This window comes from Coturnix japonica, chromosome 3, assembly GCF_001577835.2.
Source record: "Coturnix japonica isolate 7356 chromosome 3, Coturnix japonica 2.1, whole genome shotgun sequence".
Lineage (NCBI taxonomy): Eukaryota > Metazoa > Chordata > Aves > Galliformes > Phasianidae > Coturnix > Coturnix japonica.
This window is the reverse complement of record NC_029518.1, coordinates 4,230,468-4,252,169: the sequence shown is the minus strand read 5'-3', so window position 1 is coordinate 4,252,169 and position 21,702 is coordinate 4,230,468. Positions and strand designations below refer to the sequence as shown.

Below are 21,702 nucleotides of genomic sequence, written 5' to 3'. Positions count from 1 at the left end.
CACCCTCTAACACAAAGCTGGGATTGCTTACGGGGAGGCTCCGAAGGTGAATTAATAACAATTATCGGGAGCCGCGTTTCCCTTGCCCTCTTTATTTCAAGCGTAGCTCGTTCCAAGGGATAAAGCCAACCTGTCCCCCTAACAAAGGCTTTGTACGGCTTCGCTAATCCTCGCCGAGCGGCAAGGTGAGGTGCTTTTTATTTGTTTCCTTGCTGTCTAGAGCGAAGGAAAACAATAAGCTCGCACCTTTGGTCCGATCAGACAATGAGCAGAGCAACTCGGAGGCTGTTATGGGCTCTGGGTGAGAAGGAGGTCGAGGAGAGAGAGTGAGCTGAAGGGAGAGGGATAGCGGGGAGGCTCCTGGAAACACCTTAACATGCACTTGTTTGGGTGGTGTATTAGGAATAGGGTACGGGTAATGCTGCTAAAACCCACCGCCGGTGCGGGGCTCCCCACAGCTCGAGGAGGGGGGGGGGGGGGGCGGCTGTTTGAGCTACCTGCGAAAGTAAACAGGTAAACACTCCTAGAGGGCACTTGTCCTGAAGTGCGGCCACTTAGCCTGTGTACACGCACCTCTCCTTCAGCCTCTTGTTCTCTTGTGCAAATAACCCTCCGGCTTAAATTCAGCACGGCCGGCCTGGAGCACCCAGCCTCTCGTCCCCCCCGTCGGGTTTTAAGCGGCTGCTCTCGGCCCCGAGGCCTCCCCTGACGTCAGAGGGCTCTGACGTCACCATGCATGTGACGTCACGACATCAGCTCCCCACGGCCCCTCACGCTCTGTGCCCCGCACCCCCCGCATTGCTGCGGGGCGCCGCCTCCGTTCCCAATCCCGGCCATCGGCTCTTTTGGGAGCCTGGGTACCCTCAAAGTATTCGAGTGGCTCTTTTTCTTTCTTTTTGTCTATGTATTCTTTTATTATTATTGTTATGCATATATAATTCTTATTACTCCTTCTTTTTCCCCCCTTTCTTTATTTTTTTTCCCTTGCTTGCTTGGCTCCCATCAGCATAAAGCTGACTTTGGGACTTTTTCTCGCCATCACCGTTCTCTCTTCTATCCTTTTCCCTCTCGCCCTCCGCAGTGGGGAGGAATGAAAACCCCATTCCGACCCCATCCTACCCCATCCGAACTCCCCCGCTCCATCCAGGTGGGGCAAAGGGAACGCATCCATCTATAAGGCCGAGATTTGCCGGCCACGAAGCATCGAGATGGATGCGAGCGACCCAGGCCCCTCCCCGCAGAGGAAAGGGAGAGGAGCCCGCACGAAGGGGTTCCCTTCGTATCGAGGAAGGACTCCGAAATGGATGAAGAGATAGCCATTGAGAGCGGTTGAATACCATGACAACTAGGAACAACCTCAGATTTATTCCCAACAGTTAGGACACATTGAAAGAGGGCGTCAATCACGTATTATTTCGCCACTGAAATAAATGCAAAAACTGCGCCGAGACAAAGGGTTCCAACAGAAGCCGGACATTTGTCTACATTGCGGACATTGTCTCCAGCTTAGCCATAGGGTTGTATTTGTGTTTGCGCGGCTCCGACCACCCAGGATGTGCTCAGGGGCTCGCTTTAAGAAAAAAAAAATCCCTGGGCATTGTCAGCCACATCACATACTTTATGGGAGGCAGGCTGGGGGCTGGGGGAGCGGGCTTGGGTGGGGGGGGAAGGTGCGAATAAATCGATCGAGAGCGTCGGAGGGACCGTTTTCCTCTTGGCTCCCTCCTGCGGGAAGGGGAACTCGGGCAACTTTTCTTAGCCTGGAATCGGAGAGGCGGAGGGCAAAAGGAGGCGGCTGTGCGCAGCTCCCTGCGCGGAGCGCAGCACCCGGGTCGGTGCGAGAACGGCCGAGCGGAGCCCTTCGGGGAGCGGGAGAGGGGGAGGACGGAGATGAGAGAAACGGAGGAGGAAAAGCCGGTGGGAGGCTGCTGGGGGCTGGGGAGGGGCTCCTCCCCGCGTCCTGCAAAAGCCATTTTAAAGATTAAAAAAAAAAGAAATGAAACGAAGGCAGGAACGCTGAGAGTCCGCCGGGCTGCAGCCCGTTACATGAACCGAGCGGGCTGGTTCTCATTCCCCTGCAAGACAGAGGCAAAATCAATGAGACCTCTTCAAATAAAACGCGTACTCCCCGCGCCTTCCCTCGCAACCTCCCCCCTCCCCTTCCCCCCCTCTGCCCCCCCCCCCAGCTAATCACGTCCCCGCATCTCTCCGCGGTCGTGACTGCAGATCGCGTTTTGCCACTCCGCTTCATTTCGGAACGAACTAGAATCATTACTTGCTGATTAATTTCCAGCGTTCATCCTTAAGCCTCTACCAAAATATTGACCCAGGCGGTTTAGATAAGTTGGGCTGCTGCCATCTTGAGCTCCGTGCCACAGCCGCGCTGTCGCGGGTGGGGACACCGCGAGTGGGGCTGCACGACGAGCGGTTCTCCTTATCCTTCCCACCCCTCTATCTTATTATTATTATTATCTTTTTTTTTTTTTCTTTTTTCCTGCACTTGGCCAAAAAAAAAAGAACCACACTTGGAGTGTGAGGAACCTCGGGTTCTTTGTATATAAATATAGCTTTATAAAACCAAACCAAACCAAAACACGACAAGCCAGAAAATCACCCAGAGCCTCTCCCCGGCGCACACACACAACACGCGAAGGGCCCTCCCCACGCCGGTAATTAACTGACACGTTATACCACTCATCACCAATGGTGGAAGCTCGGAGCTCGCCCAAAACCCGCAATTTCACATCTGCAAACACTGTCTTCATCCACTTGACTTCCAAGACCCGCCCACACGTGGCCAACCTTTCCCGGGTTTCATGTCTTTTTTTTCTCCCTCCTCTCGGCAGGTTCATGTGCGGGGACCAGCCTTATATATGACTGTTCGCTCCGGCAATGGCTCGTTTTTTTCACGCTGCAATCGCGGCTCCGGGCTGTGTCAGCCCCATCCAGAAGAACTGATCTTTTTTCCTTCTTTTTTGCTCTTTTTTGATCTGTAATTTTCGCCTCGCCTTTTCCCTTCCCCTGGAGTTACAAACTGTTTCCGAAGCGGCTGCCGCTCCGCTCCCCGAGTCAACCCCCCCCAACCCCCACCCCCCCCACCCGGGCAGAAGGAGCCCGCAGAGATCCGGGGCTCCGCCGGGGCTCCGTTCGTCCCTCGGCACGAAAGAGCTCCTCTCCTTTTTCTCCACGTTTTTCCCGCCGCGCCGCCGCCCTCCCCTCGCGCTGTCGCCGCTGCTCGCTCCGGGTGACAGCTCGGCGAGCTGCTCCTCTCAACTTTCCGACCCCGATTTCCCCGCGGACCATGCTCCTGACCAACACAAAGACGGGTTTTTCCGTCAAGGACATCCTGGACCTCCCCGACACCAACGACGAGGACGGCTCCGCAGCGGAAGGAGGAGAGGAGGAAAGCGAAGCGCCGGAGCCTCCCAAGAAAAACGGCACGGTGTTTGGGCCAAAACCCCCTTGGACGCTGTTCAGAACGCTGCCTTGAAGCCCCCTTTCTATGATAATAGCGATAATCCCTACACGCGCTGGCTGGCGAGCGCCGAGGCATCCAGTACTCCCGTGAGTGCGGGGCCGGGGCGCGGGGCCGGGCGGGGGGCGCGGGGCCGCGGGGCCGGGAGGGGCCGGGCGGGGCCCGCGGGCCGGGCGGGAGGCGCCGTCGGGGCCGCGCTGACGGCACCGCTCTCCGCCAGTGCACGGGCTGGCGGCCGGAGCGGGCGGCCCGAGGCCGGCTCCAAGTCCCCGGAGCCGTCGGCCGACGAATCGCCCGACAACGAGAAGGAAGCGGCGGGCGGAGGGGACGCGGGGAAGAAGAGGAAGAGGAGGGTGCTCTTTCTCCAAGGCGCAGACCTACGAGGCTGGAGCGCGGTTTCCGGCAGCAGCGGTACCTGTCAGCCCGGAGGCGGGAGCACCTGGCCAGCCTGATCGCCTGACGCCCACCCAGTGAAGATCTGTGTTTCCAGAACCACCGCTACAAGATGAAGCGGGCCCGGGCAGAGAAAGGTATGGAAGTGACTCCTCTCCCCTCCCCGCGGCGGGTGGCCGTGCCGGTCCTGGTGCGGGACGGCAAAGCCCTGCCACACGCTCAAAGCTCAGGACTTGGCGGCCGCCACCTTCCAGACGAGGCACGCCGGCATCCCTCTCCGCCTATAGCGCCCAGTCCCTCCAGCATATGCAATACAACGCCCAGTACAGCGCGGCCGGCAGCCCCCAGTACCCCACAGCGCATCACTTGGTACAGGCGCAGCAATGGACTTTGGTGACGCGGGCTGTGAGTGGCGGCACGCACCCGGCCCCGCACGCACCCACACAGCAAGAGAGGAGGAAAAAATAACGATAAAGAGACACAGAAAAGGAGTCAAAAATAAATAAGAGAGAGAGAGTGAGAGAGAGAGAGAGAGAGAGGAAGAGACAGACTGATGCTCCGAAACTAAAATCGAAACGACGGGGGAAGGAGCGGAGAGGGAAGCGCTATTATTATTATTATTATTATTGCTATTATTATTATTATTATGTTTTTTTTGTTTTTTTTTTTTTCTTTTTGTTTTTTTCCCTCTCCCGTCTCTTTTCCCCTCCATTTTTTGGGGGGTTTCGCTGGGGGGAGGCGAGAGGGGAGGGGGGGAGCAGGGAGGGGAGGTGTTTTTTCTTGCATTGTCATTGTTACAGAGATTTTTGCGCCATGCAGAGTGGTCCTGGTCTACCTACAACTAAAATAAAAGGGGAGGGGGGGGGGGGGGGGGGGGGGGGGGGGGGAAGGTCGTCAGAATAAACCGACAAGGAAATAAAGAATGAAAAACCCGCTGCTCCTGTGATTTTATGAGGGTTTGTGAGGCTCTGAGACGGAGATCTCGATTCCTTTCCCTTCTGCCCCTACTTTCGGCCGCGGGTAAACGCTGGTAACTGTTCATAGGGGCGTTGGTAGGAATCGTTGCTGCTGCTGTTGGGACCGGCAGCAACACTCGGCGCTCTCGCCCCGGGTTATCTTATCTCTTCCTGGCTTTGCACACAGCCACGCCGGGTACGAAAAACGCGGACTGAACGTCCCGAAGAGCGCAGAGCGATCGTTGTGCCCGGAACTTTAATATTTCGAGACTCATTTGACTCAAAGCGATGGGTTTTGAAAGAGAAAAAAAAAACACCAAAAACAAAACCCCCCTTGCTTTTTTAAAGCCACTCGAAACTTTTTTTTTTTAAGGCGAAAGCGGCCGTGGAGAGGAGCCGAAAACGGAGGGGAACGGTCTCATTTTGGAGCCGTAACGATGGTTTTACGCGGCGCAGCGCCCCGGTGCAGGCGGAGCGGAATGCCGGGGGATGAAGGGGTTCCTACAGCCCGCTCACCCCATAGCGGAGCTCTGGGCAGAGCAGCCGGCAGGGCACGGCCGGGGAAAAAGATCGCTCCCGTCCTCCCCATCCTCTCCATCGCCGCCGGTAGCACCAAACCCAAATCGGTTTTTAAGTCTCGTCAGGTGCAGCGGAGCTGCGGCAGAGCCCGTCCCGTCCCGAGCTGGGCAGGCCGATACCCAAAGGCAGCGGGGATCCGGAACCCTGAGCAGCCCGACCCGGCCTCCGCAGCCGGGCTGCGTTCTCTTTTTTTCTCTCTTTTCTTTTTCCCAATTTTATTCCCCTCCCCCCCTCTTTTTTTCCCCCTTTCCCTTCTCTTTATTTATTATTATTAATAGCAGCACCTTCTCCTTTTCTTCTTTTCTTTTTCTTTTCTTTTTCTCCAGTTTTCTTTCCTTTTTTCCCCCCCTTTTCCTTTTGTTTTCTTTTTCTTTCTTTTTTCCTTCTTTCTTTTTCCTCCCCCGCTTTCTTTCCCCTTTTCTCCTTTCATTCTCCCCATTCCCTACCCTCCTTCCTTACCCTCCTTCCTCCACCCAACGAGCCTGAGGCAGAGGAGCCGCTCGGCCGTGCATCCCTGACTGATGGAGCGGGTTGTAGGGCCGGCAAAGGAGCGGGCACAGTTTATGCGTTCCCTTTGCCAGCCCAGGGAGAGAGGGAAAACAGTTCCTTTTTTCCCCCCTTTTACTTTCTGTTTTTTTTTTTCTTTATATATATATATATGTATATATATATTTTTTTCCCCAGGCTCTGCTAAGTCTATAAAACCAGTTGTGTGGCCCTAACCTCCGTGGCCTTATATCTCCCATGTTGCCAGGCCAGCTCCGGGCAGTCTATCTTTACACAATATACAGTAGACTTCACAAAACAGCACAATGGGGGAGGCAGGGAGGTGAGCATGTTAGAGGCGTGCATATTAAAGAGACCGAGGCAAAGGCAGTCGGGGGGTGTGGGGTGGGAGGGGGACAGAAAAAGAAGGGAGAGGCAGTTTGGGAGGAGGAGGGGGGGGGGGAGACTGTCCTTTCCCTCTTTACCCCCCTTTCCTCTTTTTTTAGGGCCATTCAATCGGTTTCTGGGAGGCAGCACATCTCGGAGTCAGGGAGCAGTGTCCTTTGCGTTTTGTTACGGCTGTCACTCGCTCTCATTGTTAGGCATGTTCTACATGTTGTATCCCATATGGCCAGCTGGGCCGGGGGACCCCTCACAAAACCCAAATTGTGCCCAGCTTTCAAAACCAGCATTGTTGTCTGTGAAAGGAAGGCGAATTAAAAATTCGTGCTATATCTATTCTGGAAAAGGAAGAAAAAAAAAAGAGAGAGAGAGAGAGAGAGAGAAAGAAGAAAAGAAGAAACCCTCTCTCCTTCTCTCCCTCTCTCCCTCTCTCTTTGAAGAACAACAGAGCCCTCCTTTTCTCCCCGACCCGCTGACAAGTTGGGCTCATGGCGCAGGAAATCGCCCCCCCTCCCCAGCGCATCTCCCGGCCCGCACCTCCCGGCGGCCGCGGCCCGGCCGAGAACAAGGGCGCATTCACCCCCTGTAATGTTATGCAGCGCCGCACTGACCAATTTCTGTTCTTTTTCCAGAGAACTGTCTCTTGTTGTGGCTCCTCGTTGTGCGAGGCAGGCGATTAGGGAGAGAAAAGAGAGAAAGGAAAAGGGAGAAGTAAAAGAATAGGACAAAAAGAAAGGGAGAGAGAAAGAAAAGAAAGGAAGAAAGAGTGAGAAAGGGAGGGAGAGAAGGAAGGAAGGAAGGAAGGAAGGAAGGAAGGAAGGAAGGAAGGAAGGAAGGAAGGAAGGAAGGAGAGAAGAAAGGAAGCGGAGGAAGGAAGGAAGAAGAAAGGAAGGAAGAGAAGGAAGGAAGGAAGGAAGGAGGAAGGAAGGAAGGAAGGAAGGAAGGAAGGAAGGAAGGAAGGAAGGAAGGAAGGAAGGAAGGAAGGATAGTGAAAAAGTATTTAAAAAAAAAAAAAAAAGGAAAGAAAAAAACAACCCTCTCATCCTTGACATTTCTCCCACCCCACTGAGGAGGGGGGAGGCTGTGGGGCTGAGGCGGTGTGGGAGCAGGAAGAGAACCCTCACCTGTGCTCCCTCCTGCTCCCAGCCCCGACCCTGCCCCGCCCGGCCTTCCCCAGCCCCTCGCGGGGCAGGAACTGTTTAGGCGAATCAGATAACCCGATAATGAGCTGGAAGCCCCGCTAAGCCCTGGAAATAACTTACTTTCGTCACCTATTGACTGTTTGGCTTAGTTTGGAACCGGTGTGGATTTTTCGGGTCTTTTTTCAAGAGAGCCGGTCAATGAAAAGCTAAGCCAATATTTACCAAGTATAAGAGCAATTCTCGGCGGTGTTTATTAAGGGGCCGGTAGGGAAAGGCTGCGGGGGACGCTCGGGGCCGCTCCCCCCCCTCCGCTCCCGGTGCTCTGCGGTGACGGCAGCCGCGATAGCGCCGTAGGCGGAATACCAGGAAATGGGCACTTGTGGCTTCGGGAGAGCGGCACTCCGCCAGCCTCAGTGCTTCACGGCTCTTCATCCTCGCATCTCATCTACTCTCCGAGCCCTCTCCCCCGAATCTCCGCTTTCTTTCCGAGAAGGAAACGATTTCGGGGTCTATTTTTTCTGCTGTGATTTATGATTCTGATGGTTTTTCTTTTGCTCCGTGCGCTGCTGGACCGCTGGGAGGCAGCAGAGCCCCGCGCAGGGCGCAGAGCAGCCCCGCAGAGCTGCCCGGGGATGCGGCGCGGAGCCCCGCGGGGAGCCGGGGAGGTGGGCGCCGACCCCGAGCCCCGACGGGGCGGCCGCACGGCGGCGCTGCGGGACAAGGGACGGCCGGGGGTGGGGAGGCCGGGCTGCCATCATCACACCCAGGGCCCCAACCAAGCTGGCCTTGAGAGTATCCAGGGACTGAGCATCCGGCGCTTCACCTGCCCGCTGAAGTGCCAGGGCAATGCCAGGGCATCACCGTCCTTAATATTGAAAGGATAAACAACGCGTTTTCAAGTCCTAAGTGGGGTTGTGTGCGCGGCATTCACCTCTGGTTTGTGTAATTATGAGCACCAGTCGAGCCAGAAGAACGAAGGAACCGACGGTAGTGAGGAGCACCGCGCAGTGCCAGCATCCCGGAGCGGCCGTGTTTTCCTCTCAGCCCTCCCCCTCTTCTCACCCCTGTGCGAACCACAGGTCAGAGCAGTGCTGGGGACGCAGACGGCTACAAGTTCACACACACAACAAGGTGTTTCTGCAGCTCAGCGTAGCAGGTAGGTGCTTGAAGACTTCACTTCTGTTTGGTTTTGTTTGCTGTTGATGGTGGTGGGGTTTTGTTTTGTTCTGTTTTGTTCTGTTTTGTTTTGTTTTTGTCTTTTCGTTTGGTTTTGAACGGTCCAACTCAGAGCTGCTCTGTAACCAACTCTGGAAGGATAAATGAAATTCTGAGCAAATGCCAGCTCTCATTGCAGACAGCAGAGCTGTGTGCTCAACCCATGCAGCTCCAGCAGGAAATGCTCCAGGACAGACCACTCTGTGCTTATTTCCCTCCAGGTGCTGCATAGCTACATCTTGCATTTCCTTTGATCTAACAGGCTTTCATTCAGCAGATTCACTATCCAGTGTAGCACCAAGCACTTGGATTCAGCATCCTCTGCCTCAAAAATTGGATGGCCGCATACAATGCCCCCACCTTGCACAACTTGTGCTCGAGGCTTTGCAGCTGATGCAGCAGTTGCCACCCACCTGGGGTGACATGGCAGCACCTGCTCAGAGCCTGTCTCCCACCAGGGGAACCCCAGCTCCAACACCCTGGTACATCCCTGCCATGCAAGCCCACATTCCCCTTGTTTCCCTGGCTGGGACAGGTTGGCACCAGGCATAAAACCTTTCCCATTGATCAAGATGAGGGTCTGAGAGAATCAACATGCAGTTCCATCTGGGCACTGCAGGTACACGCTTGCATGTGAATTGGATAATAAATTATTTTTAAATGTTTTAATAGGCAAAAGAAATAATGTACAATGTGAGTTACTGCTTCTCCATTTTAACGTTTAACATGTTTTCTTCTTTTGCACAAATAAGGTTTGAACAGTTAGAGGTAACCAGGATGTATGTAATGACTCTTCATTCCACATACACGTTGGGGATTTAACTGCTCGAAACCCTCTCCGTGCTGCTGACAAAAAAACATTCCAGATGAGATGTGCAAGTTGGAGAGCTCACAGGAACCTGCTTGGAACTGCTGCAGGTTGACTTAGCAAACATCAGCATCCCTCAATTCTGCATAGAGACCTGCTGTATTTCAGGGGGTTTAGCACCACTTCAGGAAGAAAGTCATCCACCAGGAAAACTGCAAGCAAAGCTGCTTAGAATTTAAGGTTGTATTATCACCTTCATGGCTTGGACTGGTCGATCAGTCTGAACTGTTTCAACTATTTAAGGAAAACAAAACAAAACAACACACACACACAAATCAGTTATAAATACAATATGGATGTTCAGAATTATTTATTTATTTTAGTGCCAAGAGCACAAAGCAATCACATAGCAGCCTGTAACCCTAACAAAAAAAAACCAACAAAACAATAATACAAACAATTCAGGCATTCAAAGATGTCAAATCCTTCTTCGACCACGTGAAGAAAAAAATTCATCGTCGTTTGTTATCTATGACTGTCAAATAAATATGCAAGGAAGAATAAGACAAACCCCTTCTCCAGTCAAGGAGCTTCACAGCTAGTTTCTTAATAAGGATTTTGTCCCAGTCTGTAGTTGAACATGCCCCACAAAAGCCTGAAGGCCACCAGCTCCATCAAAGCAAACCAAATGAACCAAACCAGCCAACTAACCAATAGTGCCAACAAAAGCCAACTCACCAACCAACCAAACCAGCCAACCAATCAACCAACCAACTAAACCAGCCAACTAACCAACCAAACCAGCCAACCAACCATCCAAGCAACCAATCATGCAACTGAACCACCCAACCCACCAACAAACCAGACAACCAACCAACCAAACCAGCTAACCAGTCAACTAGCCAACCAAACAACTAGCCAGCCAACAGACTAATCAGCCAAGCAAGCAACCAGCCAAATAACTAACCAATCAACCAACCAGCCAAGCCAGTCAACCAAACTTGCCAAACTACCAGCCAACCAGCCAAACCAATTTACCAACCAACCAACCAACCAAACCAGGCAACCAAGAACCAACTAGACAAATTAGCACCCAACCAGCCAACCAACCAAGCAATCAACTAAAGAGCATGCTTTGCTGCCCAAGATCAGCTCAAATAATGGAATCCTAGTGTACTTTTGACAAATATGGACTCAGCTTTCCCAGAGCCATCCTTGGGCTCCACGCAGTGCAGTCCTGATGCTCTCCTACACCACAGAGGATTTGCTTTTCTTCTCTTCATATCCTTTGATTTCTGCATCTATTATCACTCAAGCAGTCCATAAAGTGCAAGCCATGATGCAGTCTCCCCTCCACAGACTCAGTGCAACCTAAACCCAAGCTGAAATATGCTCACTTGAGGAAATATGGAGTGAATCAGTCTGAAATGTGTACTTTCAAATAAAAATGCAGTAAAGCATCTTGTGTTTTTCTCAAGGTACTTTCACATAAGTCAGTGACAGTGGTGATAACTTAGGTCAAAAAGATTCTATGGTCTGCTTGACAGGACTGGGTATGGATCAGCCCATGGGTTATCCCAGAAAATCCATTTACACAGTATGAAGGACCAAGGTTTGGGGATGTGGCTGCTACTGTCACCTTGCCCTGCAGTGCTAAGTGCATGCTCCCGCATGGGAGCTGGAAAGGCATCCTCAGGCTTCAATGGACTGAGGAAATAAAGTGCAGAATGATGCGTTTGTGTTCACTGCTATCCATCCCACCTTCCCTCACAGATCCTTTGCCCCACAGATGCCAGATGGAGCTGGAACACTGAAAGCAGTTTTGCCAGTTATTAATTGCCAGCTTGTAAATGTTCACCAAATCATGATCTTATTGCCTTCACTGTCAGCAAAAGATGTTCAACTGGGGCATAGAGAAGGAAAAGAATATGGCTGTGCCATACCACCTCCTCAATGAAAAGCACATGAAAAGCTCCATCCATGCTGACATTATCCATGTCCTGCTACTCCCAAGCCCAACAGAATCTGAAGACACTGATAAAGTACATTAATGAAGGCTTCTGTCTTTGAAAGACCTAGAGATTAAACCCAAAATACATGGTGAATGCAGGAGGAGCTGAGAATTTTCTAGGCACTCCAGCATCTATAAATCAAATGACACATTCTAAGCCATTTGGCTTAATTTGTCATCACCTGTTTTAATATTGACATTATACATATATATATATATATAAAGAACGACAAAACAGAACCCTATATTGGTCTAGGCTTTCCATTTGGCTAAAACCATAATGCAAGTGTTTAAGTGGGAAGCTTGGAGTAACTGCTGTTAAACTCTACCCCCCCCCCGCCCCTTCATCTCCAATGTAAAACTGAAGCTCGGCAGACAACAAGAGAAAACTATTTTTTTCCATAACCAGACCATTTTGATTGGCTTAAGCTAAAATCCGAGGGCTGCCTTTTCATTTACAGGCATGCTTTCTATCTAGGTTAAGGACTTTAAAGTATGCTAAGGATAGGCTTTTGTTCTCCACCTCCTTGCTGTTCCCTCCTGGTTACCACGGAGGTCAGCTCCTCCATTAGAGCCTGTGGGGTGTGACACTTGCTGCAGCGCAGAGCAAGCTGCCACTGATGCACTCCCTCCTTCACAAATCCCCACAGGTCACAGCTCCCAGGGGCTCTCAGACAACTTTCTGTATAATTCATGATCGCTTCCTGAGGTAAATAATGCATTCTGCGCCTCCGGTTATTGTGCTCCTTCAAAGGCCCAGTCAAATAAAAGTTTGTTGTTTATCTTACTTTAAGAATGACTGTTTGCCCATCTCCCCTGATGTACCTTTATCTTGTTTCTGACTCCCACAATAGTGAGAAGTCACTGCCAGGTAACCCCTTCCATTTCAACCCTCTGAAAAATAATAATGGCATGCTGCCTTCAATTCCATGGGTAAAGTGCCCTGACCCCCCTTGTGTCTCTGAGACTTACACTGGGCTGTATCCACCTTTTTCCCCTTCAGACACCACACACAGCAGCCAGGATTTATTATTTGCCAAGCAGACACCATCAGATGGATCCTGTAGGATTTAGGATGTTTGCCACCAGTCACCTGGTCCCTATTTAGCTATGTTCATTGAGAAAGGCTTTGGTATGGTCCAGAAACCGAAGCAAGGATAGGAGTTAATCTTTAGGATGAGAAGGGATGGCCTCACGTTGTGCCAGGGGAGGTTCAGGTTGGCTGTTAGGAACAATTCCTAGACCTCCCCTTTAGGTACTGATCTCAGGAGGTTCCATCCCAGCCCCAGAGAAGTGGAAACCTTCGTCTGTCCTTCCTACTCCTGCCATAGGCTGTGGGGATCTCCCACATGATCCATGCAAACAGTAATTACACTCCCAAAGATTCAGTTCCTACCCTTTACAGCTTGATTTTAAAGGCAAACAGCAGCTTTCCTAATTTTCATCAATTATTCATGGGCCACTTAAGATAGCCATCAAATATATAATCAAATAAAATTAACATATCTTGAGTTTTGTAACCCAAGATTTCCTGTTTCGGCCCACAGGACGCCTGCTTCTGTTTGGGTTGCCACTTAATCACTGCTTAATATTTGTTTTGGCTTCGTTGTGTGTAAGGAGAGATTTATACCGTTCCATCTGGCTGCAGCACACTAGTCATCAGAGGATAAAAGCTGCCCTTAACTCCTGCACGGGCTGTGTTCATGTAACACCACACTGCAATTGGGAATAACACCACACTGCTATTGGGATATAACACTGGAGTAGAGTAACCTGACCTGCCTCTGCTTCTATCCACCTCATCCATCCTTCCCAAACAGGCTATGTGAGCACCTTCCCTATGCCCCATCCTTCTCCTCCCAGCTCCTTACGTTCCCACACAAAGAAAGCTGTCGTGTGATGGTTTCAACTGAATTTATTTAGGATGCAATAGCATTTTCTGGCTTCGATGTAGACAAGGGTCCCATTGTATGACGTGCAAACTCAATGCTGAGGCTGCTGTCTCAGACCACAAAGGTCGGCACCCACTGGAATCAATGCGAAGCCTCACACTGACTTCACCAATCAAATCAGTATTGCTCCTTCCCTCAGTCCAGCCAGGCAGACGTGTTGGCTTTCCATGCAGAAACATTCCTGGAAAGTCTGTTCTCTGCAGTGCTCCTGCACAGCTCCTTCCAGCCAGCACCATGCTACAGGGAAGGAAAGAAAAAGAACTCCATTAAGAGTGTTATTTTAAAGAAGGGAAAGCAGATAGCATCAGGAGACAATCGGCAGAGCTGGGTAACAGCTGAGCAGGAGAAGCTGTTTTACTTCTTGAGTGGCATTTGAGGCACAATGGTTTACATTTTAGATAATTCAGTGTATCAACTGTGCAACAAAAGTAATTCAATGATACCATTTTCAGCCTTTGAGCGGAATGGATCTTAATTGCCAAAGAGACATTTTCCTTCATATCTCTGGATCTGTGCTTCACGATTTTTGTACTCTGAGCCTCAGAAAATTGCATCTCTCTCCTGATTAAGTGCTTAATTGTGGTCAGCGCTTTTCAAAGTATTTGCAGCAGTTAGCTTAAGTTCCACTTCAGACACGCGCGTTATCAACTTCTTTATCAACTCACACCATTTCCCCACATCAAATGCTTTCTGAAGCACGTCGGTGGGCCCAGATCCCCTCCTGTTCTGTGGGGGCTCTAAGCAGAGCCGGGCCATTCTCTGCCCACACCTCCTGCTTCATAGCTCACAGAATGGTTGGGTTGGAAGGAACCTCAAAGTCCCCCCAGCCCCAACCCCTGCCATGGGCTGGCTACTCCCCACCAGCTCAGGCTGCCCAGGGCCCATCCAACCTGGCCTTGGGCACCTCCAGGTATGGGGCACCCACAGCTCTCTGGGTGGCTCCCACTGGACAGGAGCACCTTCCCCATCCCTTTGGCTGCACTGGCCAAAAAGAACTTGGCTACAGTTTTAAATCAGGAATTCTGAGCCAATATATACACCCCAATGCATTGCTCACAGGTGGGTTGTGCCAATATTGCTCCAACATCAGTGGACAAAATCACTGCGGATTCTGATGAGGATGCATGCTTTAATCCACAGCACTTTCAAGACCCTGTGTGCATGAGGATGGAGAGTTCCAATGTCCAGCTTTACATCACTAGGAAATTAAACACAGTGTCAGATGCCTTGCTACTGTCACATTTGAAAACTTATGCTGCACTGTAACGATAGAGTGCAGATTGCCATCAGGGGGTCAAACTCTGACATGGTTTCCAGTGCTGTAGCTTTCACAGCTGTGAGATAAACAGCACATTGGCTGGAGCACAGCAGACCTTAAGAACAGAGAGAGCATCTCAGCAAGGATTAGAAATGCTTAGGTCTGGGCAAGCATTATGAAACATACAATCATAGACTCAGAGAACATCCATGCTGGAAAAGAACTCTGGGATCACTCAGTCCAACCCCAGCCCACCCCACCGTGCCCACTGCCCAAATCCCTCAGTGCCACATCCCCACAGCTCTGGGACACCTCCATGGACAGTGACCCCACCACTCCTGTGCAGCTGTGCCACTGCATCACCGCTCTGTGGAGAAGGAATTGTTCCTAACAGCCAACATGAACCTCCCCTGGCACAACGTGAGGCCATCCCCTCTAGTCCTGTCACTGTTATCACCTCATCACAACCTCATCACAACCTCCTTTCAGGTCATTGCAGAGAGCAGTAAAGTCTCCCCTGAGCCTCCTCTTTGGCCCAGCTCCTTACCTTGGGCATCCGAGTGATCACAACTAAGATGTAAGAGGGAATCCACACCTGTCCCCACCACTCACATGAAACTGTCCAGGCACAGGAGTTGACCAATCTGGTGTGTCACAGTGATCTGGGACCACGCTCTATCAGGAACCCCTGCTCCAGAGCAGGATCCATCCCAGCTCTGGGCACATGGCTGACGAAGGCACCAGCAGCTCCTAGATAATATTTTCATTTTGTCATACATGAGAAAAGATAATTACTTTCAGGGTTTAAGAACTGGATGTGTTGATCCAAGTGTAATCTGAGTTTTAGCATTTGATTATTACATTAGAAATACAAATGTCAATGGGCTCTAGTAACCCAAGCTATCCAAAGAAGAAAGACGTGTTATTTAAGTTAGAGGACAGGGGGGAAGAGAAGAAGCCAATGAGGGACTTGTAACTTTTGTCTGTTAGAAAATATTACATCAAAAAGCATTTCTGGAGCCAAGAGTTTTCATTTTCTTTAAATACTTTCTTTCCTTTGCTCCATCCAGAACGAGGAAGGCAGGGAAGGAGGATGCTTGTAAGCACATGAGTGAAAAACATACAACTTCCTAACCCGGTTTTGTTTCTTATTGCCACCACTTTTAACCACACCAGATGGACAGAAGGGTCTGCAGCTCCTCCAAGGCAGAAAAAAATATAAAGAAGAGCTGAGTTTCATATCAGGAATCCAGCAGCTGAGGACTTAGGAAAATATGGCATTAATAGCAGTTAGCGATAATGGATAAGTGTACTTTGTTACAGCAGAATCCCAGTGAATGCAAATGGAGGTGGAGGTCTGAGCTGATGTTCCCTGTGGGCTCAGGGCCTGAAGATGATTTTGTCCTCCCTTCCCTTAGTTGGGCTGGCAATTTGCTTGTCCCTCTTATCAAAGCCTTCCCTAATGAATCTGCCACGTGGATCATCTCCTTCGCGCTCCAGCCCAACTCAATGCAAAGCGATGTGAAGCAGAACCAGAGGCCACAGCAGAGCAAAGCACATCTATTTACTCATCTCTAGACGCAGTGCTGTCCTCCAGGATCCCCGCTCTGAACTTCTTGCTGAAACCATCTAACACAAACCGAGAGCCAAGACTGCATAATAGTTAATAACACGAGTGCACGCCAAGAATTGATTCAGAATTGTTGTTATTTGCTGTTGAACAAGCTATCGCCTTGATTTCTCAGCAAAGTTCAAGTTTGCAGCTGGTTGATTTGTCCTGCCAGCATTCCTGAAGCACTGCCGTTGTATGAAATATTATTAAATTGCTTTTCAAAGTTTGTGCACCTCATTTCAATTGATGACAGCAAAATAAGGAAATAAAGGGAGGGGGAGGCAGGGGAACCCTGTGAAGGTTTGTTTTTTTCTTTTTTTTTTTCTTCTTCCTTTTCAATAAAGTGTCAACTCCATTATATAGATGTCAACTCCATTACTGTAATGCTCCTTCTGTAACCTCACCACAGAACTACCTGCTAATAAAACAAGTTTCTCAAAGGAAGCGCCGAGGGCAAGCGCACCCACAGTAGCCTTCAATTCGCTTAAGGAAACACCTGTTCATCTCCATAGACACCTATGCCATTTCCATTATCCCATTTTTCCTGGTTATCTTGGCATCCACTTGTTATCCCACAGAGCCTGCAGTGCCACAGACCTCATTGGAGAAGGCAGGAGGTGGGGATGAAGAGCGACGCTGGGTGCGCTGGTGGCACCACTGGGACAGCACCATGGGGACCACAGGGAGCACCTAATGGAATCACAGAATCACTGAACTGAACACTGAGTTGGAATGGACCCCTGAAAGCCATCTGCTCCACTCCCCTGCAGTGCCCAGGGACACCCACAGCTCCATCAGTGCTCAGAGCCCCATCCAGCCTGACCTTGGCTGTCTGCTGGCATGGGGCACCACCACCTCTCTGGGCAGCTTGTGCCACTGCTTCACTGCTCTTAACATGTCATGGGATGCCCAGGGTGAAGCCAAGCCCCCAGCCAACTCCTCCCTCAAATGCAGAAAGGCCATAAATCCCTTCCCTATATATATATAGGTATATTATTTTAAACCAGAACTTCCATTCTAGGTTGAAATTCTCACCCATCCCTATGCAGCACCAGTGGGGGAAAGATCAACATCACTGCCTCAGGTTTGTCAGCTGTATGCATCAATAACAAAACAAAGATGAGTACATATTTAAAAAAGAATAAAGCAAGCCATTCCAGAATGGGAGTTGTTTAGATAATTGATTTCCCTTGGACTCACAAGCATTAAATAACACACTCTGAGCCTCATCTCCCATATAACCTTTTCCTTCAAATCGCTCTTCCTAAGGACTGGCCTTTGACAGAGGCATCTCGCAAAGTGCAAATCCAGCAAGCTTTAAACCAGCTCGTAGGTAAGACCTTTCCGAGAGAACGCCACTATGATTCCTCAAGCAATTATTTTTTCTTGGTATCCTTCGTATAGAGAGAGCTAATTAACTGCCTGCCAGGTTCTGTGGATTCACAGCAAAAAATGAAGTAGTACAAATGTCATAATTAATTAGCGGTTTAATGCTAGAATGAACACAGCAAAGGTGCTATAAATATTCAGGCAATGGGACCTCTATACCAGCACGTGCTTGTGGCACAAACCTGTCTTGTGGGACCCTGGACCGACCCCCATATCTGAACCCAACAGCCCCAGCCAAGAGCCCAAGCACTGCTTGCCCAGCACGGGGCGTGCGTGAGCCTTGCTCCCATGGAGCTCCTCCTCTCCCCTGCTGGATGCCCCCTGCTCAGCTCAGCCTCCCGGAGCGAGGGCTCCCAGTAACTATGGTTACTTCTAATTGTGCAGGGAAAATTATTCCGACTTCAAAGGTAATGGAGAGGATCCTTCAGGAAGTCAACACTCTGTCATTTCCTCCTGCTGCATCTACCCCTAACCCAAGGAGTCACCTTGACCGCACGCTGACTTCAGGATGCCAACAAAGGAAACCAAGGGATGTCATCAAACGAGTATCAAGGTTTTTCCCCCTCTTCTTTTTTTCTCCCTCTTTCCAAAGAGAGCCCACGTGATGCTAGATGCCAATCTGCAGTTCTGTCTGCAGGGAGTGGTGGGGTCACCATCCCAGAGCCGTGGGGATGTGGCACTAAGGGATGTCAGTGGGCATGGTGGGTGCTGGATGGGGTTGGACTGGATGATCTTAGTGGTCTTCTCCACTTTCTATGACTCTATGGTTCTAAACCAACCAGGAGAGAAAGTTAGCAGGGAGGTGCTAAGCCAGAAGCCACGCATGTGGGGATACAACACCGACTGCATCCAGCCTGGTCCCGGGGGGTTCTGCTGAGCATAGAACCAGCTCCAGCTGGAACCATGGCAACCCACCTTAATGCAATCAGCATCCTGCCTCCGTGCTTGCATCCCTTGCCAACACGCAGCCCGTTTCCAGCGGGCTTTGGAGCTGTCCAGCACCTTCCCCAGCGATGCGGTAGAAAATTTGGAAGTTTCATTTTCGGCCACCCTCCAAATGAACAGATTAACAGCTTGGAAACGGCTCCAGGAACAGGTTATTGCCACGGGGTGCAAGAGGAACACAGCACCCAGTGTGGACGTGCAGAAAGAGGTGGGCACGCAACCCATCGCGAGGATGAGGGGCACAAAGAAGGTCCCACAGCTGCAAACTGCTCTGAAAACAACACCCTGACAGAATGCACAGCTCTCAGGGAAGGATTTGAGAAGTCCAATACATTTGGCTTTTGTTCCAAGCAGGGACACGTGCAACACCTGTAGTCACTACAGCAGAAAGTAATTATTGAGTGGTAATTGACATCAAGTGAAGGCAGGCAGCCAGAGGGTGGGGGGGGTTAGGGAGGGAAGGGTTAGGGGTGGGTGGTGAGACCAGGACCCCACCATACAACTCCACTGTTGACTTTATCTCCTTAAAAGCAACTCCCCCAAAAACCACAAAACCTTCTCCAGTGCAGGAAGCAGGCACCCAGCCCGTTAATTGCTGCCTGTAATTAATTCCTAAGGGCCTGGTTCCTCCCGGACATGGTGGTGTGGGCAGTGGGAGCAACACGTGCAGATGAAGATGTACAGACATCACTCCTTCCCTCTGAACAGGGGGGGAAGAGCCACCACACCCGGGGTTCATAGGGAAATGATGTCAGAGCAACCTGGAAACCCTGGGTTCCTTTTTTAATCAAACGATGTCTTTAGAAAGCAATGCCTTAAGCCCCCATTCCTGACCCCCTTTTTAATCTCTGCAAATCATTGGTAGGAGGTGAATCAAGGCAATCTGCCATCAGCCCTAGCACAGCGCCGTACGTAACTCAGCAATGGGTGGATATGGCTGATGAGCTGGAGGAAACTACAGCTTGTAGGTGAGCGGCCGCAGCAATAAATTAGCATTTATACAGGGTTATTGAAACGTGGCCCCCCAAAATCAGCCCTGAGCGTCGTGTCAATTGTGTCTCACCAAGGTCAGTATCTTCACTGTAATAGAGCCAGACTAAAACAGCAAGAACAACTCAGCGGTGGAAATGAGCGCCGTCCACCCCAAATATGCCATCATTATCAGAAAGATAACCTGAGCTCTGAAATAACACCTGCACTTTGCAGTGATAAATAGTGGTGACCTCCTATGCTGTGTGTGTCAGTGGGGAGATACGAAATAACCCCCAAATTAAAACCCATCATCGGACTTCTCAGTGGGCTCTTCTCTATCACTGCCTGCCTTATCACACCTCCTTTTTTAATGCCTTTTTAACATCTCCCTTTGGAATTACTTGGCAGGAATTCTGCAGCTCGGTCAGCCCATGCTATGGGAGGGCAGGGTCCAATTTTGCTTCTCACTTCCAGGTATGGGGCAATTCAGTTAGAAAATACACATTCTATAGTTAAGGATGACTAAGGGCTGGTTTGGGTTGATGTTAGTTGTGGTTTTGGTGTGAAAATGTGCCCCATCAACTGGATTTTCATCAGTATCAGTCGCATGCATTCTAAAGCAGTGGAACCTTTTTCTTCCTATTAGAAAATTCCAACTCACCACAGTAAGGAAACAAAGGCACGTGTTGGGTTGCTGCAAAGAGTAGAGCAGCAAAGGGATAAAGCACCTCAATACTGCATTCCAACCCGGACCTGCTGCTTCATACCGCCCTTGCCAACATGCTTTCTTTCAGTAAAGTTGAGATGGGCAGCTTAGGAAATGATGGAAGAATCATCACAGTGCTGTGGGGTTGGCCTGTATAGATATATAGATATATGAGTGAAGAATTGCAGGTGGGAGCAGCATACGGGCTGCGTTACTCCTGGCTGCATTCATTCTTTGGGGCTCAGGGCTGTTGGGAGCACTCTGCATTCTGGCAGCCGGGCTGTGGGATGGCCCCACGCTGTCCCTGCCAGGCATCCTTAGGGCCAGTCCCTGTAGGACATCCTTAGGGCAGGAGGGTTTGGACCCTGCGGCTCTCCAGTCCTCTCCATACTTGGGCAATGGGGCTGAGGATGTGGAGAGGGTAGGAATGCCCGAGAAAAAGAATAAATGGGAGCACCAGGAATTCTGCTTAAAGCCTGGAAAATTCGTAAATGTACCAAGTTTTGTAGGCAAACTTGGTGGGGATAAAGAGTTTAGGACGGATGAGCCAGTAAGAGAATTAATACACCCACATCCCTCTCTGTGCTGAACTACTACGGGGCTTTGAGGATGGAGGATCAGAAAAAGGATGGGGAGACAGAGGAGATGGGATGTGGGGAGAGGATGATGAGATGGGATAAGGGTACGTGTGTGTGTGTGTGTGTGCAAGGATGGGGTTGGGGGTGGGGGGGGGGGGGGGGGCTGAGAGGTTAGGGAAGAGATGGAGAAGTGTAAGAGAAACGTGAAGGGGAAGAGAAGGGAAGGGTCCCACAGCCCCCAGGCCACCCTGCAGTGCGGGAGCAGCCTACAGCACCCTGCACCGGGCACCTGAGTGCTCATCGAGGGGCTGCGTACGGCTGTGCAATGCCCGACTGCCCGTCCTCACCCAGGGAAGGGGCGGCAGCGGAGTGGGCGCACGCCGAGAGCTCAGCCCGTACTCGCGGCAGCGGCCGTCCCGTCGGGTTGCCCGGAGTGGGGAGCAGAGCCCGGTCGCAGTTCCCCCGACGGCTCCGCAGCCCAGCGGCAGACCCGAAGGGACATTTCATAATCGCAGAACGAACGAAATCCCAAATCCCCGACCGTCCATCGCCTTCCAAACTCCCCCCGGCCAGGCCCGGACCCCACGGAGCGGCGACCCGCGGGCCCCATCCCCACCGCGCCAGGAGCGACGCGGCTTTCGGGAGAGGCGTTCGCCGTCAGGGCCGCGCCGTCGGGTCGCGGTACTTACGGGCGAGGGCCGCGGACGAGCTGCTGCGGCCGTGCCCCGGGTCGGCCGGGCTTAAGAGCCCGACGGCGGCCGCGGGACAATGCCGGGAGGAGGGGGCCGGGGCCGGGCGGCGGCGGGAGGCGGGGGCGCTCCCC

The 21,702-nt window shown here is 51.2% G+C and overlaps 1 protein-coding gene and 2 long non-coding RNA genes across 3 annotated transcripts; 2 read left to right on the top strand and 1 right to left on the bottom strand.

Annotated features, from left to right (window-relative positions):
* Positions 1–3,301: 3,301 nt before the first annotated feature.
* Positions 3,302–4,336, top strand: NKX2-2 (NK2 homeobox 2). The gene is given in 9 exon segments (XM_015856602.2): positions 3,302–3,436; positions 3,439–3,544; positions 3,547–3,564; positions 3,696–3,725; positions 3,728–3,834; positions 3,836–3,859; positions 3,861–4,070; positions 4,072–4,142; positions 4,144–4,336. Coding segments are annotated over 9 exon segments (894 nt in total).
* A 3,178-nt stretch (positions 4,337–7,514) lies between these two features.
* On the top strand, positions 7,515–10,010 carry LOC116653216. Its single transcript, XR_004306729.1, has 2 exons — positions 7,515–8,589; positions 9,401–10,010. It is a non-coding gene; the product is annotated as an uncharacterized LOC116653216 (long non-coding RNA).
* Positions 10,011–13,367: 3,357 nt separating this feature from the next.
* On the bottom strand, positions 13,368–21,662 carry LOC116653217. The gene is made up of 2 exons (XR_004306730.1): positions 21,569–21,662; positions 13,368–13,656 (listed from the first exon to the last, which is right to left on the bottom strand). It is a non-coding gene; the product is annotated as an uncharacterized LOC116653217 (long non-coding RNA).
* Positions 21,663–21,702: the final 40 nt, after the last annotated feature.